Source organism: Eurosta solidaginis, chromosome 1, assembly GCF_040869045.1.
Source record: "Eurosta solidaginis isolate ZX-2024a chromosome 1, ASM4086904v1, whole genome shotgun sequence".
NCBI lineage: Eukaryota > Metazoa > Arthropoda > Insecta > Diptera > Tephritidae > Eurosta > Eurosta solidaginis.
In genome coordinates, this window is record NC_090319.1 from 12332456 (window position 1) to 12358923 (window position 26468).

General features: G+C 35.5%; 1 protein-coding gene across 2 annotated transcripts in view; it reads left to right on the forward strand.

Annotated features, from left to right (window-relative positions):
* The window catches only part of Npl4 (nuclear protein localization 4), a 213911-nt gene extending 188150 nt beyond the window's left edge, over positions 1-25761 (forward strand). For both annotated transcript variants that reach the window (XM_067763901.1, XM_067763902.1), the window contains exons 8-9: positions 21932-22371; positions 25116-25761. In XM_067763901.1, the coding sequence (XP_067620002.1) occupies positions 21932-22371; positions 25116-25272 (597 nt within the window). In that variant the 3' untranslated portion in view covers positions 25273-25761. The remainder of the gene's footprint in view (positions 1-21931; positions 22372-25115) is intronic.
* The last annotated feature ends 707 nt before the right edge of the window (positions 25762-26468 follow it).

Below are 26468 nucleotides of genomic sequence, written 5' to 3' on the forward strand. Positions count from 1 at the left end.
CTGCTACGCCGCCATTTTATACAGGGTACAAGTGTAACGCTTTTGCGTTGCGAGCAGGCAACAATTTTCACAAAAGAACTTTTGCTATTAATATACATATGAATGTAGTACAATAGCTGTGTTTTTTTTTTTTTGTTGCTTCTATATACGTTTACGCTTAAACTTTATATGGACTGCTAAGCGACAAACTTTAAATACACCTCTGAAATTGCTGCGCATAAATTTGTCCTACTAAATTTCAATACGCATTATACTCAGATGTAACTGAAATATGTGTCTATGTTTCACCCTCTACACTAATTCTATGTATTCTATGTGTGTTCACAATTCATCGCAACTGATTCAGCTATATGTTATAGCCAGAGGGTTGTATCTCCGCTTTTCGGTACACCCTGTGCTGTAGCTAGTTATTTAACCACTGCCGCTAGATCGGTCTCCTAAGCATTATCTAAGCGAGGATAATACTATTTTCACACAGAAACTTAATGATCTCATTTCACCTGCTAATGAAATCGTAAATTTTTTGCTTTCACACAGAAGTAACTGCTCGATTAGTATGAAGGATGAGACAATGATGGCGGAACGATACAAGGTGGGAGCATGGTGACATACCTACAAACAAAAAAAATTCCATGTACTTGTAAATTCGATGGACAAATGTCAAAATCGTACTGCGCCGGTAGTTGATGTATCAAATCAAATAAAAAAGGTTATAATCAGCTGTTCGATGCGGCCACCTTGTATCGTTCCGCCATGCAGACAATGACATTTGCTTTGAAAACTAAGAAGCGGAAACGGAAGCGGAACGCTGCCAACAGAGTTGCATTGTGATTTTGACTTCATTAGGCATTCAATTAGCTACTAATGAAATAATAATAGATTCGAATTTTGTAGGGAAGATTGAGCTCAATAAGCGTCTTAATGTAGAAAACTGCCTTTATTATTCAATAATCCGTCTGTGTGAAAACAGTATAAGCATTTTTTTTACGCGCAAACGTAAACGTATACGCGTGTGAAAAAAAACACGGCTAATATATTCGCTGGCCGCCAAGCCGTATACGCAACATAACTCAAAGCAAACGTACAGCGTTAAATTAATCACATATGTATGTACATCGCACGGTGGGGTATTTGATCAATCTAGCTGGCCAAAAGTCGATTTTTTCAAAATATTTTTAATAACCGCGCACATCTAAAAATTGTGTGCAGTTCGATGTATTTTTGGATTAAAAAGCAATATACACTTCTATCCTAAATACTTGTTCACTTTTTTAGCCTTAATCAAATCTAGTTACATCTTCTTTTAGAACAGGTAAATGTGCTTTTAATTCATATGTTAGATTTTTTATATCGCATGTTTTAACTGAATTATTGTACTTGTAATGCTACTACTTTTCAATATTAAATTTTTTAAAACCCCTTGCAAACAAAAATATATATCTTTTTTTCATGACATATCATGTCAATAATTTATTGGCAATACATAAGCTTGTGTTTGGGTCATAGTTTAATATCAAAAATGGCTGCGCATACCAGCGATTTTTTGAGTAGTGATCAATTTTGTACGAGACTGATACCCCTATTGGCAAAAGGTGGTAACCTTGTGAAAACATCCTCAGTGGCAACACCTACGTGAAAAGTCTGCAAATTTTATACTATATCGATTTACCAAATTTGATTCAAATTAATTAAGCCGTTTCCGAGCTGGTAGTGGATATACAAAGAAATATAAAAAAGGTGAGGTGGCAACCCTTCTTGAAAGTGTCAATTTAAATGCGGAGTAAAATACCTTTCACATACATATCCCATGTAATGCCAAAAAATTACCACGGGTCCCTCCGAAACCAGGGATCGATCCATAGTAATTCTGCGCGGAACACCGTGAATTTACGGCCAAATATTCCTTTCATTACAATGGAGTGAGACAACGACGTTTTTAACAGAAATTATTAAATAAATTATAAAATTAAAAAATTGCTTCAAATAAATGTTTTCATACATTTAGAAAAGCAATATGGGCAATCGCCGATTACTAAAATCATAGAAATAACTGCTGTTTTAGTTTTGGCCAGCTAGATTGATCAAATACCCGACCGTGCATCGTTGAAATGGTACCACATATGCATTGAAACAGCAATGCTTTTTTTTACCTCACCAAACATTCTTACGCATAATAATAATAGATAGGCTCAGTGGCGTAGCGAGGTTTCTTGCGCCTGGGGTAAATATTTTTTTTATGTCAAAATCTTTTATTTGCTGAATGAACGTTCGCAGCTAGCAATTTATACCGAGATAGTCACGAGTATTTGAAGTGCCACTCGCAAGTTTGGAAAAACATCTTATCCATACGAGATTATATAAAAGTAAGTATTCTAACAGAGTTTTAGGTTCAATTTCTTTTCTACTGCGAAGTAATATTTTGCAGTCACATATTTCGATAAAAAGTTCTGTTCCATCGAAATCTGTATTATATCTGTATTCCCCAAGTTCTTACAATTTCTTTCTAAGTCGTTATTATCCTTGTTTAACAAAATTCCAACGTCTAAGAGAAATCCAAATCTAAAATTATTGTCATTTAGTCGTATAAATCTTGTACGTATTTCTTGTGGGAGACGATTGAGAACACCTTTGCATAACGCGAGAAATTTCACATTGTGCGAAAAGACCAAGATCGCTAGCCGATTCTCCCGGAATTTTGCGGCGCCTTCTTACACTTTTTACTATATCAATATCTCCTTTTTCACAAATAGACTTCGCTTTTTATATTGCTTCTTCACAGAGGGTGTCGCGGCTTTTGCGATAGTTCAGTCGCATACCAGAAATGAACTAATGTTATGAAACTAAAGTTTAGTATATTTTGCAACAGAACTGTAGCTTCGCTTCTGGTGTCACTTGTCGTGTTAGTGTGCTCTGCTAATTGTTCTAAGTGTTCTGCTACATTCTCTAGTCGAAGATAACGCTAACGCTTGTATTCTGGCGCTCTATCGTGTTTCAGATTCACATTTGACAGTTTTTTAATAATTCCCATCGTAACGTTGAACGTAAGAAAAACAGATATATGCTTTCAATTATTCCAGAACCTGTCGCAAGTGTTCCGCATATATGCATGCATTTTTTAGTACAGATATTTTTTTCCAGAAATCAATTATAATAAAAATACAAACTATCCAGGAAGTTCTGCTTTGCTAACCATTTCGCGTACGCCTGTGAGTAGCGCCCAGGGCAAGGTGCCCCACTTTCCCCCTTCAATATGCCACTGGATAGGCTGTGGTTGGCAATCGTTACAAAGTCTCGGTGTCGGCAGTGAGTCTAATAATTGAATCTTTTAACTCCCACTATGAAGAAGCATTTGTGCCCACGTTCACAGCGCATTTTTATAGCTACTCTTACGGGTCACTGCTTCAGTTTGTTGTAGTACTTTTTGTTGGCAATTATTTTGTTAAACTCTGCACCGACGCTTTGATTCAGTTTAAATATGAAAACTGTGACGTACTGTACAGCTGTAAATATATATTGGACTGATCCAGAAATTTAAAAAAAGGATAATTCTATACGACAACATGACACTCTTAATACACGTCCAAAAATATCAAGAGGGGCATCAAAGGACGCGTTTTGGATCCAGGATAGCGTACCCAAAAATGGAGGTCAAAATTTTGGAGTCTGTCAAGATACGAATTACCAAAAACGAAACTTTGTACAAAGTTAACATTTGCTCCCAAGTTCTTAAAACAAGCCGTGAGTACCAAGTACTCGTGAAGTTCGATGTGTAAGCGTACAGGTACGTGTAAAACTGCAATGTTTTTAAATTCACTGGAGCCTTTGTCGGCTTATAATCGATAGCGAATTATCATCGTAAAGTAATCGGGTTGTTATAGCTGAGCCATCATCATCGTAAAGTAATCGGGTTGTTATAGCTGAGCCATCATCTTATTTGTTTCTTATCGGCTTGTTACCGACGTCTTATATTTAGATGTGTCGTTATTTTTTTATTAAGGTTTTAATTGGTGTCAATTTTATAACAAACCGGTGAATCGTCGTTAACAAATCTACAACACGCCGATAACAAATTGGCACTATTCCGATAAACAATCGATAACTTTTAGATTAAACGCCGATAACTAATTGCTAACACTTCGACCACTTTTCGATATTAAACCGATAACTTGTTAATAGCATATCGATAAATAATCGATAGCTTTTCAAGAAATATACATTTTTTATAAGGAACCGTTAACTGCTTGATAACAAATCATAAGCACGCCTATAACAAACGTGATACCAAATCGATAACTCATCGGTAACCTTTGTTATCGATAGCAAATTTATAACACCTCAAAAACGAATCGAAAACTCGTCAATACGTCGTCGATAACATACCTTTCCATTCCTTTGTACAAAATTTTGCTCAAGTTGTAGTGCTGCAGGTCGGACTGATATGGTTTAACCAAAATCTTTTTCGATACTGATCATTTTGATAAATGAGAGGCTGTATCTACCTCGCTTCCTCAACTCCGATAAAAAATCGAAAACTTTTCGATAATAAATCGAAGTATTTTCGATAATAAACCGATAACTCGTCGATAAAAATCAAACTTATAACACATCGAAAAAAACCGAAAGCTCGTCAATACGACGCGTCGTCGGTAACACACCTTTTATTATCTTTGTCGGACTGATATGGTTTAACCAATATGGTTGTTTCTACTTATTATTAAGAATTCATGAGCTTAACACCGGCTTATAATAATTGAATATTCAAATATTATGTTTTTCTAAGAGAAACTGAAAAGAAAGAAAGAAACATTTACTGGCATATTGCGATGGTACCATTTCGAAAACCGCCACGTAATCATCATCAGGAAATTTCGTAATGTTATCAAAGGTTTCACCGAGATTCGAACCGCGAATCACGCGGTGAAACTGCAGTTGCCTTAACCCCTAGGCTATCTTGTATTTGTTTCCTTGCTTAATTCCATCGCAATAAGCCAGTAAATGTTTTTTTCTTTCTTTCTTTTCAGTTTCTCTTAGAAAAACAAAATAATTGAATATTCAATTATTATAAGCGGAGTTTAAGCTCATGAATTCTTAATAATAAGTATAAATTGAACACACCATTAAAATACAAACAAACACAAAGTCTACCAAGGCTATATCTAACTAGATTCTTTAATTCTATTACAATACACTGCAATCCGATTAAAGTTGTCATACTCTATGTACAAGTGGCCATCTAGATTTTTTATAGTTACTTCTCATAAACAGGTGAAGATGTTTTCTTGTTTTCTTCAACGAAACAATAATTCTGATAGGTGGCTTGAAAACGACCATATAAAATCTCGAAGTTAACTACAACTAGGGTAATTGTTACTTGCAGGATGTATTCTGCAGCGTGGAATCGCGTCCAGCCCGACAGCATAATTCATTATTCTGAACCCAGAAAGATTTATGATTTGTGTAGAAATCGATTTAAAATACAGGGTGCCCCCCATAAATTCAGAAAACAGAAATTCAGAAACACTCTTTTTCAGAAAACTTTAGTCAGAACCCTTTTTTCAGAAAGACACTATTCTGAAGTCAAAACTCAGAAGTCAAATTTCAGAAATCATTATTCAGAAGTGAAGTTTCAGAAGTCAAATTTCAGCAGCCAAAATTCAGAAAGTAATCAGAATACAGAAAAAACATTAAATTTTTCTCAAAATTCAGAAACGTTTATTTATTTTGAAAGTATTATGTATAAAGAAAAAGTAGTACAATCTAAAATTTTAAATTGTGTGCAATGGCAAGCATGTAATTAATTAAATCATTTTCGCGTTCATCTTTTTCAAATGAATTTACAATACTAAACAAACGCTGGCCGAAGTCTTTGTATTTTTTCTTGCGTTTTCGAAAATTGCTGTAGTTTTGTTTCTGTTATTGCCTGTTCGTTTTTTATTTTATTTATGAAATTAAATATGTTATTGTGTGTCTTAAATGCATTTCGAATGGCGTTGTGCCACCCTTCGATAGAATTATTTGTTTGAGCTTCACCCAAACGACTTCTTCCGACGTTGCTGTGTTCCAGGAAGTGGCAATCCAATATAAGTTACCTCGAAACAATTTTATAAGTTTCGTATTTCGGAATTGTATTCCTTTTCTTCGTTATCCACATAAAATTCCAGTTCAGATATCAATCCGAATGCATCGATCACCATTTCCTCTGGAACAAATGCAAGTGCTAATAAATATTTCAAATTCATCGCGGAAATTTAAAAATTTGTATAATTCTTTTGCAGCCCTAATGATTGGATATGTCTCCAAATGTTTTTGGAAAAGTGGAAAAAACATCTATGAACCAATGCTTCGGGAAACGAGTTTTTACTGAATTAATTGCCGCCTTCTCTAAATCCAACATCACATATTTAGGTTAAAATGAGTTTCTTTGTTCTAATAAAGTCTTCATTATGATATTATATGTTTCTTGTTTTTTGTTACATGCTAGTACATATACCGAGGGAACTATTAAACCATTTAAACATCCTGCAAATAATAGAATTTCAATAGAATCGAGAACTGTATTCAAATATATACATATAAAGGAAACACTTGCCATGCAATGTATATAATTGGGAAAAAGTGGAGGAACAACAGAAAATGTGCCGTCCATATGAATCGAGGAGCAACTTGCTAAAAAATTCAAATTTTTTTCTGTGGAAAAAATGATTAGCCTTTGATAATTTGGCCCACTATCATATAGCAAAAATTGTTTTCCAACGAGTTCTTTGAGATTATTAGGATTTTTCGGAACGAAATTTAAAGCATGTGTTCGCCTGACGGTGCGCATCATTTGATCGACTGAAGGGAGAATCGGTCTAACAGCTATATTTGCATTTGATATAATCTGTCCTACAATATCTCTCGAGGTACGACACTCTTCAGTAGCCTTTCGTTTTAAGTCTTTTGCCAATCGATAACATTCCACTTTCCTAGCATCTGGTGCATGTAAATGAATGCCTGTTATCTTCATGTTGTCATTATTTTCACCTGGTTCCACGTTGTTATATCGAATTAATCTGGCACCACAATTCGATTCACTTTTTTTACTAAACCATATTCACGAAAGTGAAAAAACTTCCAATTTTGTGAATTAGAATTAAGTTCTTACTTTCTACAGAAAAAATAATCTGTTTCATTATACGACCTATCGAATGTATATTCAAATCCATCTAAGAAAATTTATAATAACACGAAAAAGTGATGATAAAAAATAAAGTCAGTGATCATACATTAAAAATGGATTAGTAGTTTATACTTAAAATATATCAAAACTGAAAAACCAAACATTTAAGTAATCAGAAGGCAGAAAGACATTTATCAACTTAAAATTTGGAAAATAACCAGATGGCTGAAAAAAAATTCAGAATTCAAATTTCAGAAGTCAAAATTCAGAAAGTAATCAGACAGCAAAAAAAAACATAAAATTTTGCGCAAAATTAATGTTTTTTTGCTGTCTGATTAGTTTCTGAATTTTAACTTCGGAAGTTTGACTTCTGAATATTGACTTCTGCAATTTTGATTTCTGAATTTTTGTTTCTGAGTTTTGACTTCTGAAATTCTGCTTTCTGAAAAAAGACTTCTGACTAATGTTTGCTGAAAAAATGTGTTTCTAAATTTTTGTTTTCTGAATTAATGGGGGGAACCAAAATACAGAAATAATGATGCTTGGAATGTCGTACTTTTGCATCATTATCAACAATATGATTATAATTTTATATGAACCCTTGGCAGTGTTTTACAGTTATTAGGCAATTTGTTCAAATAGCCCTCTTGAAAAGGCTAGAGACATTAGGGAATCGTGGGGTCGGAAAGGTGAAATGAGTCTTTTACTTGCACCAAACGCTAATATATAATACATTTCTATATTTTTGAAAAAACTGATTGACGGGAAACTTATAACAAAAACCCTACGTTTTGTTGGTGTAGTATACATCATCGCTCGATACATGAAAGTAAACACAATAGAAATTAAAAATATATCGCTATATCATCAAATCCACTTACGCGCTTTTTATATAGGGAGCTTTGCCGCTGCTATCTCATTAACACATACATGCATATGGCGAAGTTAATCCATTGAAATTAACTTATTCAAAAAGCCCTCAAAGTATTAGTTTAACCCCCACCAAACACGTGTCCTAATTATAAATACTTGACCTGATAACCTTGAGCCTTAAATTGAATTCTTCCATACCAGCACACAACCCAAACGTTAACCGCCAGAGTAGAGGAAATTGAATAGAGAGAGATAAAACGATAAAATCAGAAAGAGAGTGCAATGTCACATCAATGTTTTACGCACTAAATATAAAAATCATTTGGGAAACCATTGCCTATTTAAGAAAAAAGAAAAGCAAACTAATGTAAGAACCACTTTTACCAACAACAATAACTAAACTAACAAAAAATCATGTTCGTCTTCTATATATAAGCGTTCGTATGCCCATCTGTTTAGCCTACAACAAGGCATATTCGCGCAAATACACACACATACAAACACCTAGCACCTTGCTCATAACCTTGCGGAAGGCCATGGAAAGATATCAACAGAAGGACACAAGAACACACAGACTAAAAGCTCAAAAAAAAATCTATTACGAACAAAAACAAGTCAGGGGAAGTGCAAACAGGTTGCAAAAGCTCACTTTTAAAAGCTACGCGATGCTACGTGAAATCCGAACAAGAGCGCGCATACGAATCATACTCTCATTTACTTTGTGCACTCTTTTATTTTATCTTTTGTGCCATCCCATATTCCTTATATTCGCTCAGACTGGATGCAAAAGCGTGCAGCCAAATTTAGGTCAATAAAGTTGAACAAGGCGCGTGTTAATGTTTTATATTTGACGTGGTTGACTTTGTTGACATTTCAAATTTTGTACAACTTTTCCATCGAAATTGCTTATGCGGTTGGCGCTGCTGGTGGACTGCTTTTAAAGTGTTGAGGCGTGTTTCATTGTTCAAATATTGTTGATGGCACATGCTGCGCTATTTGTGTGAATGCTTTTGTTGCTTATCACAATCAGCTGAACGAATGGATGTAATTACTCTAGGTGTTCCTCGGTCAAACGCTGAGGTAAAAGTGGAAAACGAATTCCGGAGATCTGTAGTTAATATGGAAGAAATATATCAAGGAAAAAAGAGGCTCGCTGATTTACATCTGGAACAGGAATTGTATTATGATAAAATGCTAGAATATTAAGGCTGAGCTCGCTTGTTTCTTCACATTTGTGATTCGGAGGTTTAGATTGAGGATAAGATCGTACGACAACGTGCTCCAACGTTTCTCCAGAAGCAGTTTGTTTCAGCCCAGGCTACCACATAAAAACATAAGCAGATATAACCAAAAACAATACTATTGAGTAAAATAGTTTCCTGACCGAGGAATATCTTGTGCGTTGTTTGGTTAAAGCTTCAAATGTTCTAAGGAACCGGTTTATTGTTATGGCATATACTTCTTGAAACCCACTACTACATGGTGTGCTGCTGTAGTTACAGCCCTTAGTTGGATACGCACCCTGGTATTTGCGGTGCTTATACCCTTGGGAAAATATGTTTATCAATTTATTGGTGTATATTAGGTCTTCGAAGCCAAAAAGAAAATTATTGTTCTCTGTTCATTCAATATTCAGATCTGGGGCGGAAGATATGCGCTATAAGTTTCAGTTTTGTGGTCTTGGCTTCGGTGGTCGATAAAGTGGATGCTAGAACCGGTTTCCATTCAAATAGGCAGCCCCCTCATTCCGAACTTCAATGCGACTTGAAAAATTACTTTCCCCGCCCGGCTTTTAAGCCAAGGACGAACCAATAGCGATTTACTTTGTGTACTTCTTAAACTTAACTAAAGCCTTCAGTTGGATATTTCTGTTAGTATTGAAAAATTGGCGGCCACCGTGGTGTGATGGTAGTGTGCTCCGCTTACCACACCGTATGCCCTGGGTTCACACCCCGGGCAAAGCAACATCAAAATTTTAGAAATAAGGTTTTTCAATTAGAAGAAATTTTTTCTAAGCGGGGTCGCCCCTCGGCAGTGTCTGACAAGCGCTCCGAGTGTATTTCTGCCATGAAAAGCTCTCAGTGAAAACTCATCTGCCTTGCAGATGTCGTTCTGAGTCGGCATAAAACAAGTAGGTCCCGTCCGGCCAATTTGTAGGGAAAATCAATAGGAGCACGACGCAAATTGGATGAGAAGCTCGACCTTAGATCTCTTCGGAGGTTATCGCGCCTTACATTTATTATTTTTTTTATTGAAAAAGGGATGATCGAAGAACAGCAGACCCTGCACGTATTCCTTCTTCACATTGTGTATGTACTTGAGACAGTAATCGTGAGAACCCTTACCAGAGACGATAGCTCTGAATTTATTGGGGTCATAAGTCATTACGTTCTTCAATATAAAAAGGCTCAACTAGTATTGATTAGTGATGGACGATATGGCTATTTTGAGCTATCAGTGAAAATAGATATGGATATTTTTGAATCACGGCTATTTTTTATAGCTATAGCGATCGCTTTATTTTAACAAACGATTCAATACAGAAGATATGATGGGCGATACAGCGATTTTGAGCTATCAGTGAATATAGATATGGCTATTTTTTACAGCTATGGCGATCGCTTTCATTTATCTTTGATAAGCAAATCTGCAATTATTTGTATACTTGGATATAAAAAATTAATGTTTAAGTTTTTTTACCGGATTAGATTGAATGTTATACATTAATTTAATTTAGTGTACAGAATATATGAACCAAAATTGGAATAAAAAGATAAAAATATGTACCTTTTATTGTAAACTGATGTAATGTGAAATTCTAATTTTCTGAGATGTTATGAGATATATTATTAACTGGCTTACGATAATATGTTCAGTCTCGTATTACACTCAATGAGATGAAACTAGCCGAAATAGATGTCTATGCATCTTTGTTTTATAAATTTTGCTAATAGAAAATGCTTTGATTTTTAAATGTAAGATGAATCAACCCGAAATAAATCTGTATATGTAACACCATAAAAACATGATTTATTTACACTTATATTTAAGAATTCATGAGCTTAACACCGGCTTATAATAATTGAATTTCAATTATTATGTTTTTTCTAAGAGAAACTGACGGTGTTAAGCTCATGAATTCTTAAATATAAGTATAAATTGAACACACCATTAAACAAACATACATAAATATGATTTATTTACTATATTATATTACACCGATGTATTCAGAAATACTCCGTATGAATTTATTCTGAAAGTTGTATTTGGCTGCATAGGTAATGTTTGTATAGTAAAGTGAATCAATTTTTAATGAAAAATACATAGGAAAAATATAGCAAATTCTTTAAACTATTATAAAAATATTCTTTAGCAGAAAATTAGCCACCCACTTCAGTGCCCTAGAAATTAGCCGGAGAATTCAACCATATAATATGACAAAACTTGAATTGCATTCTCCTAAAAAACCTAAATTTAGAGTTAATCTGTTTACAATAAGACGAGTGACATATATTTCTATAATTCTTTTATTTTTCCATCAAAAACACAAATTTTATAAAACTGCTAACGGCTACTGCCTAGAAGTATTAACTTATGAATAACACATGCATTAGTTTCATGTCCGAATCAGTTTTAGAAAGCGTAAAATATGCTATTGTTTTTTTGTTTAGGCCAACGTCCCATCTTATTTCTATACTCTCCTGCGTTTGCGGTTCTTTTACATTTTTATCGTAGTCTGTTTCTAGGCGCACAAGTGGACCAAAAACTTTCTCATATTGATAACCATCTTCATAACGCAATAACACTTGTGTCTATACCTGGCTTCTCTAAATCCTGAAATGTTGCATCAATATTTTCCTTCCATAATTCCTCTAATTTGTTTATTTGTGCTGCTGATATTTGTCATGCACGCCACTGCTCTTGCTCGGTAGGCACCTTAACCAACCATGGCAAAAACGAACGATCAGTTATAAGTGGCTTCCATTTTTCTTGATCCCAATTCATATATATTACGTACGCCACACGAGTAACATTTTAGTACTGTTTCTCCAAGTGGACCTTCAGAATGTAGGGTGACTTCCCTATGTTTAGCCCTCACCGAAAGATTAACAATTTGGGATCCAGATGTGCTTCCACGCCCATTGCAAAATCATTTTTTGCAATTATTGCATATCACTTCGTCGTCGAAATTGTTGTTGCACAAGTTTGCTTTGTTTCGTTCGCCGTTTCCACAATTTCTTTGCACAAAAAGCACACTTTTTTCGCCCTTATTTACCACTATCTGTTGACGAGAAATTTTTTGGTTGTGCAGTTCTTAAGAAAACTCTCCCCATTTTTCGATAATAGCTGGCAAACTTTTGTAGAAGTATATTTTTTCCAATTTTCGACAAAATTATTCCTTTTTGTATCCAATAAACTTTTTTACTATTGACGATATTCTGCCAGAGATGGTTATCATTCAAAAGAATCGAATGAAGGAAAATCGCCAATCACTGATATATTTGGATTGCAATAGCTATAGCTATTAGCGATTTGTCAATAGCGGCGATGCAATCACCAAAAGCGAAATATCGTTCCATCACTAGTATTGATGTCTTAGACGTAGAAAGTGCTAGGCATAGCACATCTTGCCTGTATAAAGTATTTGTGCTCGCACGGAGCTAAAAGAGACATAGATATCCCTACCGAACCATATTCTAGACTAATGAGGATGGTCGTATCCTTCCAGCTCATCAATTGTTTTCAACAAAAACTCGTATTCAGCACCGAGCACGAAAATAGCAGAAGCAAATTCTATCAAATTTTGTTAATTAAATTCGTTATTTTTTGAGAAATGTTTTACCAAATAAGTGTTTTTCCAAACAAGTGTACTACCATTGTTCCGCTGTGGCAATACATTATTGTCAGACATGTCATTAACTCAAATCCTCCTGGAACTTTTTTTGTCTGGGATTTCTAAAATATTTTAAGGGATGACTTTTATAGGTTCAATGGTCACTTAGGTACCATCCATATTTTAAGGTTTTAAGGTATCATTCCTAAGCCGACTTATGAGGTGTGACCACATGGTCACACTGGGCATAATATGATGTATTTTTTCTAATGTTTTTTTTTTTTTTTTTGAAGTAAAACAAAGATTAATGCTACATATTCCAACTAAACAATTAACAAAATTTATTTTAAACAGTTATTTAAGTATATATTCAAAACTATTTTTTATTAAAAACATTTAAAACCGTATCGTATTTAACAATTAAGATGGCATGAGATATTTCTCAAAACATTTTACGCAAATCCCAACGTCACATTTCGAGCACTCGGTTCTACCAACAGAAACGCACAAATCGGCTGCACAACGTCTTCTTTTTTCGCATGGACGAACGAAATGATTGAGCCCATCATATCTCAATGTCTCCTCTGCTGTTCTTTCCAAAGACCTTTTTCGAGTGGTGGTCACCAAAGTGTTTACAATAATAAATGGTTATTTGTCGCTGAAACTCGAGCTGAGGTATTTCTGGGTAGACTGATCTGTGTAGCTGCCAGCTATTTTGTACCGAAACGTCAACTAGCAACGTAAGGATACTATTCCCCCTTTTCTTTCCTCTTATACCTATTCGATACAAGCCCACATTCTGATCCATATAATCTACGCCGTTCATATATTTATTGTACTCCCGGATAACTAATGGCCATGGAACATCAATATTTTTTTTTTGCTTCTGTGAGTATCGAACTGCATTTGTTACCGGGTTTGCGCCATACGTAGTCGAAGCGATGCTAACAACTGCGTTATTTTGTGAGAAAAATATTAGCTTCCTTCAAATTTGTAGACTCAATATGACCACGTTACTTATTTTTCAGTATTTTTTTATGTTCAATCGAGCAACTTTTTGCAAGCCGATTTTCCCGGATCGTACCTGTTGCGGTATATCCTCGAGCTTCCAAGTAAACTAACGGAGGAACACAAATGTTTGTTCATACGAGCTATTGACGCGAGTATTATTTCCTTGGTAAATTTCAAAATTAACTAAATATCCCGATGGCGTACACAAGGACCAAACTTTATAACCAAGGGTTTCCTTTGATGAACTGCTTGCATACGTGACGTCCAAAGTTTGATATCATGCTCTCGTCAAATAAAAGATGTTCCGGATGGAATTGCTTCAGCATATTTAATTTTAAGTGGTCGGTTAAGGGCCGCAGTTTCCACATCTTATCGTCGTCAGTTATTTTTTTAAAATTATCCTCAAAGTGCAAGAATCTCAAAATGTCTTCAAATCGATTTCTGCGCATGACTAAGTATACTTACCATCTCGTTGCGCATGTCATAGTCAACGCTCCAAAATGACCTGAACGTACTTCGACGATTATATCCATGGACCAATAAGATTGCTATGAAAACCTTAAGCTCAGCACTCGTATTTTGACGATTTGGTTTACCAAGAAAAATTGCATATCTTCGCGATTCGTTTATAATGTGCGCTATAAGTTCATCGTCAAAAAACTTTCCAAATTGTTCATGAGGCTTCACCTTACAATCTTCAAAATTTGATGATGGGAAAATAGGGATCAATCCGTCCGAGTTATCTTCTACCCACGTAAAATGTGATTCCTTACGTGACAGTGGCGGTAGCACTGAAGACGGTGTAGGTTTCACTTTTCATAAGCCACTCACATACGTTTCAGGTTGTGATGACGACGGTTCTATTGAAATTTCGCCCTGCTCCTCTAACAGAATCAACTTCCAACTTCCAAGTCATCTTCATCATCATCATTATCAATCGTTAAAACCCGTTTACCACTGCTCATCACTAACTCACCAGATGCTTTCAATTGACCAACACATATACCTCTGGCTTACCTACGTCGCGACGCGTCGTCTTAATCATCTTCTCCACTGATTGCACCATTTTCGTTGTCCGGAGGAAAGATATATACAGCTACAGGCGAATCTTCTTCATCGCTGCTACAAAAGTCATTTAGATAGTCAATAACCTCTTGCGTGTTTAAACGTCTGAAAGTTTGGAAAGAATTCACCAAGAATTACAAATTTTTCAATTCATTTGGACGAAATTTACGTTACATAAAATTATACTTTAATCTAGCCCAGCGTGACCATATGGTCACACCAGGAAAAACTACCGTTTATCGTCAACAAGAACATTTTATTTTTTTACCAAATATTATTATTATTCAAATTGAAACTTAACTTCACACACTTCAAAAAATATTAGCGTACTTACCTTTTATTGCTATTAAAACTCGCTTTTTTTGCCATCTTTTTCTCTTACAACTTTTTCACACCTGCTCACTTGGAAACAAAGACACTTTACGACAAATTTGAAACGCAGTTCCGTTTGCACATGTATAATTAAATGGAAAAAGCTAGTTCAAAGGAAATTATTTGAGTGAGCTCTGATTTTTTTTTTAAATTCATCTACTACTTCTTGCGTGACCATATGGTCACGCTGGGTTTATCTGAGTTAAGGATTCCGACACGGCCATTCTGACAAGTCACACGTCCTCGTGTGGCTCTGTTCGCACTCGGTCTGTCCTGACCTAGGTATGTAAATTTAAGAAGCCATACAATTTCTTGCGGCCATCCTACCATGTCACACGTCTTCGTGTGACGTCCTTTGCCTTCACACGCCTTCATCCAGCAATAGCGAATGCAATGCTTTTTTTCTTTTATTTTATGTTATGCTTCCTTCCAGCATATACATTCATAACTAATAACTCATATTCAACGCTTAATGAGCATTATAAAAAACTGTTTTCTCATAGACATTCTTATGAGATGCTTCCTTCCAGCATACACGCATCTCTTTTGGCTTACTGTTTCGCATATTAATCAGAAAGGCAGCTCGATTTTCTGAGATAGTGAATCTCGAAATGAATAACTCCTTAAAATCATGTCAATTCATATGGGGAAATGCGATTTGCGATAGCCATGTTGCGCCCCCTATGGGTTAGGGGGTCAGAATATACCCGCGGTAGGTGCTGTGTAGCGCAACCCTTCAGGTTGCCAGCGCAATATATAGCGTGTCCGAACCCAATTGTCAACCTCATCTATCCGCGGCGTATCCCGTTTTACTAACAGAAGAGGCTCTGGCGACCCCAAGCTCCTCATGGAACTTGGGGCTGGGGAGATAGGGATGGCCTGAAGGTTTAATGTGGCCACATAAATCGCGTCCGAGATAGTCGGGCTAGCACCTTAATGGTACTGTGTTACCGGATCTGTATCCGGCAAAGGACAATCACACCGATAATACTCCCCAAAGCCTTCGGGGAGTAACCTTATCGCTACAACAACAACAACATAGCCATGTTGCTGCTGGCCCTTTCAAAGCTTAGGTAAGCGATAACATTAAAGAAGAACCGTTTAAAGTATGGTCTTACATGACTATAACTGCCGTTGATATCCATGCACGTGCATCCACATCTGCTGCATCTGGATTAAATTCAGGTAACCACATTTTTTCTTTGTTAGGAGTCTTGAGAATTTTCACCAACTCCAAAAACTGTTTATTATGTTGTTAAAACAGAATCTTCCAATTTTCGTTATTTTTTTTTTTTTAGGTCCACCTATTGATTTTTAAGGTTTTTTTCATGACCTACTAAAAAATGTTCATATGTATTAGAGATATACGCCGCCGATAAACGCCGCCGCCGCCGCCGATTTTGGTCGTTTTTCGCACGCCGCCGCCGAATGTAAAAAATATCGGCGCGGCGTCCGGCGCGGGACTATATTTTGTACTTATTTTAGGCTATATAATGCTGATTATCTACATCGAAAATGGGTTCGATGTTATAAAAATGGGTATCAAATGACTCGTGTTGCTATAGCATTAAGAACACTAATACCAAAATAAATTTTTTTAGATCGGCTTAAAGTTATTTTCTAAAAACAACATATATTAGGTATGCATTTCAAACCCCAGAGGTTTGAATAAAAATTTAAAATATAAGATATCTTTTAAGTGGAATTTAGTGGAAAAATAAGTGGACAATTTCTTGTCACTTTCTTACATTTTTTATTATAGTACTTAAGTAAATTGTTAAAGGTAAGGTAAAAGTATACAACAGCGGTCGACTGCAAAATCGCGTCCGAAAATATCGGGAGGGGTGTCAAACTGCGCGTCTTGGACTCGTCAACAACAATCCGAAGGTGGAAAAGAAAAACTTCAACTCTGTCATTTTACAAGAACTAGAAGCATCCGGAAGGTGAAGCATTTGATTTTGTCTCTACCAAATATTGGTAATTTTTTACGACAGCATGACACTGCTAATACGCGTCCAAAAATATCGAGAGAGGTATCAAACGGCGCGTCTTGACATCAGTATTAATAATCCGAAGGCGGAGAATAAAAATTTTAACCCGTTCAAAAGATATTAACCGAAAAAAGACCTACGGGTCGCTCCGAAACCGGGGGTTGAAATCCATAGTATGTTTGCGCAGAACATCTTTTTGCGTTGGCGGCCTTCAGCCACGGTGATGCACCATTTTTTTTGTGGGTAAAATCACAACAACAACCACATGAAAATCGCCAACTTCAACTGCAAATATCTCCGGACAGAGATAAAATTTTTATTTTCCGGTTTCGGATTATTGTTCTCGAGATTAATACGCGTCTTTCGACACCTCTTTCGATATGGACGCGTATTAGCAGTGTCATGCTGTCGTATAGAATTACCCATTTTATTATTAGTAGATAGTGCAAGTAGCTTTTGTTTGATGTACCAACATCTTTAATTAATGAAGACTTATAATAAAAATATGTTATGTAGGAAAGCGTTTATTATGTGAAAATGCATAAAAGCTAACTAATTTGTTCTTAAATTTTATGCATTTTCGTTCTGCTTTATCGGCCTGTAACTTACATACGGAAAAGGCAGTGAAGGATTACATAATCAAACTACAAATTGCAAGTAGCCGACGTAAAAGCAGTGTTTGGCAATTTTTCGGAACGTTAGAAGAGGCTCAAGTTGGAAAAACTATTGAAAAAGAAAAAGTTTTTTGCAACCTTTGTCTAACAAAACGGAAAAATGAGGATTCATCCATAATTTTTTCATGGTAAGTTTTGAGCCTAGTACTTTTTCTATTTCACAAGTAACAAATATTTTAGTTCCAAGATCCAGTCATATAGCAAAAACGTTTCTACAGGGAATCTAACGAGGCACTTAAAAAATGAACACAATATTCGTGATTTCGATGCTGAAAGTAGTTCTAACATATCAAACTTTTTTAAAAAATGTCCTAAAAAATCTTCAACGGATTGCAAATAGCTATTGGGAAGAGACTTGGCATTGTGGATGGCACGAGATTTAGTACCATTCCATACAATTTCCAATAATGGAATAAAAGACTTCCTAAAAAAATACAAAGTTGTATTAACTGATGGTGATATACCACATTTCAAAACCATTTCAACAACAGCGTTAGATGATGTTTATGAATGCGTTTTAAACACATTTCGACAAAAAATCTCTGGCCAGAAACATTTTGCACTAACATTTGATTTGTGGACTGATAATTTTCGAAGAAGAAATTATATTACATTTACTTTTCATTATCTCGACAAAAATTTCCTGTTGGAAAATCTCACCTTGGAAACAAAATAAATTTCAAAGTCTCACACTGGCAATAACATTTGAACAGAACTTGAACAAGTAACAGATTTTTTCAAATTAAAGCTGGGAACCAATTTTGTTGTCACTGATCAAAGTAGTAACATTAAAAAAGCCATTGATTTAGGGTGCATCAACAACCATTTCTGCCTTGGGCATGGGCTACATATTTTTGCTTACTATAGATGGCTATAATTCCGTCCCTGAAGTAAGCAACTTAATTGCGAAGCGCAAAAGTATTGCAAGGGCCCTTCGTTTTAAAACAGATGTTTTAAGATGCCAAGCTGATACAATACAAAACGAAATTTTAGCAAATATTGACAACTTGGAGGAACTCCTTGCTTCCGAAGACCCGTGTTGGGTCGACTACGATGACGGATTTGGTCCACTAGACGATGTTCCGTTAGAAACGTATTAGCACATCAACAATCCTAAATGGTAGTTTGATGGACAAAAGAAATGTCACTCTAAAAAACGCGGTCGCAACAAGATGGCACAGCGTTCTGTCAATGCTTGATAGTCTTGGGTCTCAAAGAGCCGCAATAAATAAATTGCTGAAAAACTGTAATAAAACTGACTTGGTTTTACTAGAAGCTGAAGCACAGCTTATGTACAAATTGAAGGACTTTTTACAAAAATTCAAAGATGCTGTGAACATTTTGTCTGGCGATTCATATCCATCTATTTCTCTTGCATTAATTATTCGAACGGATATAGTGAAAATATTATCTGAGAACGTCGACATTGATTTGGATGAGAATAATGCAAACTTTTCACAGTTGCATTTAATTCAAAAAATTAAAAATAATATAATAAGCAAACTAGACTACAGATTTCCAATAAATGATATATTAGTGTGCGCAGCGCTGCTGGATCTGCTCTTCAGCACACTGGATTGTGTCGCGGACTACTGCAACGACAGAAATATTACGAAAGTAAATTTTTTAATTAAAATGTATAAATCCCTTATTAGTGACTCAAAAAATACAGAAGGTAATAATGATAAAGATATTTCTCCACCTGCCTCTAAAATATTGAAGATTGCGCAGAGGTATTCCACAAATTTAAAAAATATGAATTTATCAGCAGAATGCCATTTGCTGTTCAGTTTGTCATCAAACCGAAATGTTTTAAATTTCTGGAGGGAAAAGGCTGCTGCAATGCCGCTATTATCTAAGTTGGCACAAAAAGCTTTGTGTATTCCGGCAACGAGTACACCGAGTGAGCGGGTTTTTTCTATTGCTGGCCTTACTGTTACAAATAAACGGTCACAGCTCAGCCCGCACAACGTAAACAAAATTATTTTTATTCACAATAACTATGAATCTTGCAAAAAAAATTTCAAGTAGGTATTTTTTATATGAATACTGGAAGCATATTTTTGGTGGCCTAAAATATAGACATAAAATAGCTGTTCTTACAAGATGTATCTGAATAAAAACGTCATTATACAATAAATATATTCATTTTAATCTTTAAATTCAAGAAGTGTTAAATCTAAGCATTTGGGAGAAATTTGCTGGATATAAATTTGAGAACCATACATTTTTCAAAATTTCTGTAAGGTCAGAGAGTAATTGAAAAAACTTGTGGAGATCAAAATTTATTTACCAAGTACGACGGCGTGAGCCGGCGTGCCGACTTCGCCGCCGCCGCCGATATTTTACCAAGTCTACGCCGCCGCCGCCGATAAAGTAATCGGCGTAAACCTCTAATATGTGTACCCTGTCCGACCCAAAAGTGTCCGCTTTTCAAAAAACTGTTATCGACAACGTTTTTACCGGACATTTTTGAGTCGGACCGGGTATGCATGAAATTTTTACAATAAAATGAAATTTTTTTAGTAGGTCATTAAAATAACCTTAAAAATCAAAGTCGGAAAAAGTCACAAAAATGAAATTTCGCAGGCTCGAAAATTATTTTTTTGGCTATGCGTAGTGATGAAACTTTTTCCTGAGCCCAAATCCTATCCAAAAATCGATGACGCGATATTGGTTAATAAATCGACCCACCCTAATATATATTTATATATATACATATATGGGGTATTCCATCCCATTTCGACCAAATTTGAACCCGACCCCTTTAGAATTGGCTGAAAGTTTTTCTTCTTTTTCTAGCTTACGAAAGACGTTTTTCAGAAGTTTTTCAAATTTTTTCATCCAACTCAAAAAAAGTTATGAATTTTAAAAAAAACACCGTTTTTGTTCTCAAAATGCTATAACTTTTTCAAAAATTTACCGTTTGGGATAATTTTTTTTAAATATGTTTTTAAATGTACTTTTCGGAAAAAAATACAAAAAAAATTAAAAATTTTTTTTTTTTTTCAATTAAATAAAAAAAAAAATTCTCGGCCCACTCCGGGATTAGTGGGGATGATTGCAGAATTGATTGAAGTTTTTTACGAGAAAAAAAAAAAAACAAAACGAATTTCGAAAAATCTCGAAAAGCTGAAAAGTTACAAAAAAAAAAACTTTAAACATTTTTTTGAATTTTTTCCGAAAAGTACATTTAAAAACAAATTTAAACAAAAAAAGATCCCAAACGGTAAATTTTTGATAAAGTTATAGCATTTTGAAAACAAAAACGGTGTTTTTTTTAAAATTCATAACTTTTTTTGAGTTGGATGAAAAAATTTGAAAAACTTCTGAAAAACGTTTTTCGTAAGCTAGAAAAAGAAGAAAAACTTTCAGCCAATTCTAAAGGGGTCGGGTTCAAAATTGGTCGCAATGGGATGGAATACCCCATATATATATATCGTTTTAAAACTTAAATCACAGCAATCACCCCAGTAAATCAGCTGTTTTGCTCTAAGAAGTCTAATAGGCTTTCAAATGTGGGTACGTGAAACCGGCTTTCTTGAAATTAACAAATTATCCGTCGAATTATTTTACTATATAATATTACCCCTATACATTTTTTAGAAATATTTTATTTATTTAAAATAACAGCAACATCGTTAAATAATTTTTTTATTTTAATAGCATTTTAATAAATGTTGTACGTGCGTCTTACGTAGCACAACTCCTGGCAGGACATGCACAATGCACTCAAGGTCACATATATATTTTCTTTTAACGTAGCAATGTAATCCTGTTTTATCTGCGCTCTCGACATCTCAAAAAGCAATCCAATAAAATTATGCAATTTTTATGCCACATAAATATTGAAATGTTCCTTTTTTGTTTTTGTGTTTTTATTGTTGTTCCTCTTAAATTTAATATCTTTGTATCATTTATTATACGATGATTTTTTTCTTTTCGCTTACAGGAAAAAGACCAATACGGAAATGAAGTACAACGCTTGGCACGTCCATTGCCAGTTGAATATTTGTTGGTAGATGTGCCCGCCTCAACACCACTGCAACCACAATTCACTTTTACACAATACAAGAAACGTGGTGAACCCTTCCCCGTAGAGAATCGTTATTTAGATGGACATTTGCAAGATTTTAATGGGCTAAGCACGTATCTCTCCCACTGGGCGGATCATGAATTTCTTGAAGCCGTTTCTGATTTTCATTTGCTCTTATATCTGTATAGAATGGATACGGTGCCATTGCGTGCACATATGGGTCCACTGTTGGAGGCTGTACGCACTAAAAATTCTGATTTGGCTTACAGTTTTAAGGCTAGCGAACCATGGAAATTACTGGAATCGTTGATACATGCGAGCACTGGCGGTGGCGGTGGTGGTCGTGGTGGTAGTAGGTGAGTAAAAAGTCACTCTTGAACGAGTGCTGATGTTGAATGTAGCTCGTTTGTTGCTTTAATTCTTGACATTTGATTTTTGTGTATTTCATTTCTAAGCAACAGGAGGGTACTAAATAAAAGTTCGGTGAAGTAATTTGTTTTTGCTTAGATAGTAATGATAATAAGAGTCTAGGTCGGTATCATGCTCATACGTAATGTAATAAAATTGCTCGTTGAACTCTGTCGAAGTGTGAATAATCATTGTACAGGCGATCAATAAATTTTCGGCATACAGCAGCGGACAGAGATGAATTTTATTATACTATGTACAAACACACACCAAATTGGCAATTTATACCATTTGGGCAATTTATTACGCAATTTGTCATAAAATAAATTTCCAATTTAAAAACAATTGCGTAATAAATTATTTGAAACTGCAAATGCAACCATGTAAAGTGTGTTTATTGAGTGGATTTAAACGTCAGTTACGCATGGCTCAACTATAAGGCTCATCTCATCAGCTGATTTTATTTTTTTTTTTTTTCATTGCACTGGAGTAGGGATTGTCAAAAGAAGTTGGCAAACTCAAATTGAAACCAAAACATTGAACAAATTTTCTTACAACACACAAAAATTTCAAATTTTGATGTTTTCATTCCATTCCATTCACCTAATACCAACACGCACATTTTGACAGTCTGAACAAAGGAATGTTGGTGCTGTAGAGATGAGCCCACCAACTATCAAATTACTATTGTGTAAGCTAAACTGAGTTGTATGAACACCACTCAATTTAAATCGAAATTTCCTCAATTTATTTTTTTGTTTGAACATAGTATTACTGAAGATATGCAAACCAATCTAAAAACATTTCCGAAAAAAGTTCGAGAAAATTTAGAGTTTGTTGTTTGGCGTAGTCTGGGCCGGATCTTGTTATACGATCACGTATGAAAAACGAATTTCACGCAAATGATAAATAGAATCTGTCAAGCTATGATAATACATTATGGCGCATAGTCATAGTCAAAATAAAATAGGTTTTAAATTTAATTACAAATTTTTGACATAGTTTTCTATGAGCTATCTGTCAAAAAAGCTGCAACTAAATATAAAACCTATTTTATTTTGACTATGACTATGGGCCTATGAATCTAATGTTGTTGTTGTTGTTGTAGCAGTGCTTCGCCCCACCTAACAGCCGCGACCGATCACAAATTGTTCCACATTACAATTAAAGAGATGGTTGGTGTCATGTGGAGACACATTGCAAGCGGGGCATACATTTTGTATGTCGGGGTTGATTCTGGATAGGTAAGAGTTCAACCTCTTACAGTATCCAGAACGAAGTTGAGCAAGAGTGACACGCGTTTCCCTGGGGAGTATGCGTTCCTCTGGCTCATCAATCAGATGTATGTTTGGATGCCCAGGTTTCTGGGTATTCAACAGGAACTGTTTGGTTAGCATCTCATTTATCTCCCTAATGGGAGTATATATGAATCTAATAAGTACTTCTAGCCTATATTTCACGTATTAACTCAATCCTAACCACCATTTCAGTGCTATTGCAATTTAAAAAATTTAATTCGATTACTGATCGTAAAACACGATACGAGCTGTGAACTTTTTTGAGTAAGCACTTTTGTACTCAATCAATTTTAGTCTAAGGAAGACCTATTACATCTCTCAAAATGCGCATTGATTTTTGAGAATTTATTTTTGCCGAAGGGCGTTATAGATTTTCCATTTAACCAAATTCGGCTGACGGTAAGAATGCTATATCAGTCCATGTACGAACGCGCCGATTTTTTCTCTGATGACAGCAAATATTTCGTATTTTCCTTTTTTATGTAAGACCCATTTCTTCGCCTCTTGAGCTTGGCCACCGAGGGCGGAACTTACGACGCTTTTGTTAAGACCTTTGATTCAATATCAACGGAATACGATAGTAATTGCGCACCCTTGTAATAGATTTAACCTTCGCGGTTTCGATTTGCTACTAGAACTATTTCCTCTAGTAACGGTTTCTGAAGATATGTTTCGAATGACTCGGAGAATCTCCATCCATTTCTGGACGGAACTGATGATGCAAACATCAGTTGCAGCCATGTAAGACATGCATGAGTCGACAACGAGGTGATCTGTGTATATTCTCAATATCCAGGATTTGACATATCGTAAAATTCTGCTCGATACTTAGTGAGTGTAGATAAACCAAATCAGAAAAATTATAAAAGGAAAATTTTAAAATTTGGGAGCAAGGAAGTCGTGTGATGAAACTTTGTTTTCAGGAGTTTGGGTGTCGAGCTCATCACCTCCCTTGCTATTAAGCAGTATGGAGCAGCGTTCATCCTATGTTCATCTGCATATTGGTCGATATCATTATTCATGCGGAAACCTACAGAAGGTTTGAGAGGTGCCACATATATAACAGTTCGTTGGGCGGGGTGTTAATGCAGTACACTTCTGCACTAGCAACTCCTTATACTAACCTTTCGTGCAACGCTTCGGGCACGAAATTGCTAGTCACCTCTTTAGCGATATCGAAACTTATTTACTAAATAGCATAGTCAATAACGCAATCGAAAAACCGTTAGTTAATATTTCAAGAAAACACATCGTTAAGAGTTGGTGAATTTCACTATCGATCTAACAGGACTTTTCGTTATGTCTTAAAATAATCGAACTTTTTTCAGTCCCTCCGCTTATCTCACATTTATATTGTTGTAATTTATTTGTTCATTTTATTCTCTATTTTATAGCGGTCACTCTGCTGGCAGTACTTCGACTGCGCCCAATTCTGGTGGTGGTGCTGCGCCAGCTGGCGCCGGTACGAATAATCAATGGCAATGTAATCATTGCACCTTTATCAATCCTGCTGAATTGAGTTCGTGCGAAATGTGTTCGCTACCAAGATAAATGGCATGCCACTTCAACTGTAATACATTCACCGTCAATGTTGGTATAAGCAGCTTCAACTTCGTCATAGGCAATAAGAATTGCTTGTTTTGTTGCTGGTACCATTTGGCTATAGAAGAAGAGAACTGAAAGCAAAGTGCATGATTGGCTAAATTAAATTACTTCATTTAAATTAAATTAATTAATTAAACAACCGTAAACATATTTTTATTTGCAATTAAATTCCAAAACAGATGCGAATATTGTAAACCATGAGAAACGTTAATAGTAATCTAAGTTTTTGATCATTTCTAATTTATTATGAAAGAATTAATCTAAACTATTTTACATAGTAGCTCAAATTAATGATAATTCACATTATACAACCTATGTTGACTTAATATGATGTATTCGGAATTGATGTTTTAAAAAAGAGAAAGTTATTAAACTTTTTGATGTAACACTCAAATAAACATATGTATTTTAACTCACATATAAATTAACACTCTTCATGTTTAACATTTTTTTGCCTAAAAGTTACAAAATGTTGCAAAAAAAAACTTGCCATTATACGAGCTCATAAAAATGCGCAAAGCTCACAAATAGTACAAACCCCGCAAACGGATATGGAAAGTTCTTATATTAATGAGACTTCTGTTTACGAGGTCGTTGTTGTTGTTGTTCTTGTAGCGATAAGGTTGCTACCCGAAGGCTTTGGGGAGTGTGTTGTCGATGTGATGGTCCTTTGCCGGATACAGATCCGGTACGCTTCGGTAACACAGCACCATTAAGGTGCTAGCCCGACCATCTCGGGAACGATTTATATGGCCACATTAAACCTTCAGGCCATCCCTCCCTCCCCACCACCAAATTCCATGAGGAGCGTAGGGTCGCCAGAGCCTCGTCTGTTAGTGAAACAGGACTCGCCGCGGATAGGTGAGGTTTACAATTGGGTTTGGGGAAGCTGTATATTGCGCTGGCAACCTGAAAGGGTTGCGCTACACAGCCCCTTTAATCTGGTATTTTAGTCGCCTCTTACGACAGGATACCTACCGCGGGTATATTCTGACCCCCTAACCCGCTGGGGGAATGAAATCCATTCTTATACGTCTACAGTTTCCTACATTTACAGAAAGCTCAGTGTGAATATGATCAATTTGTATGAAAAATAATTCAATATATTCCACGTTCGAATTCGAGCTCAAGGCCAGAAAAAT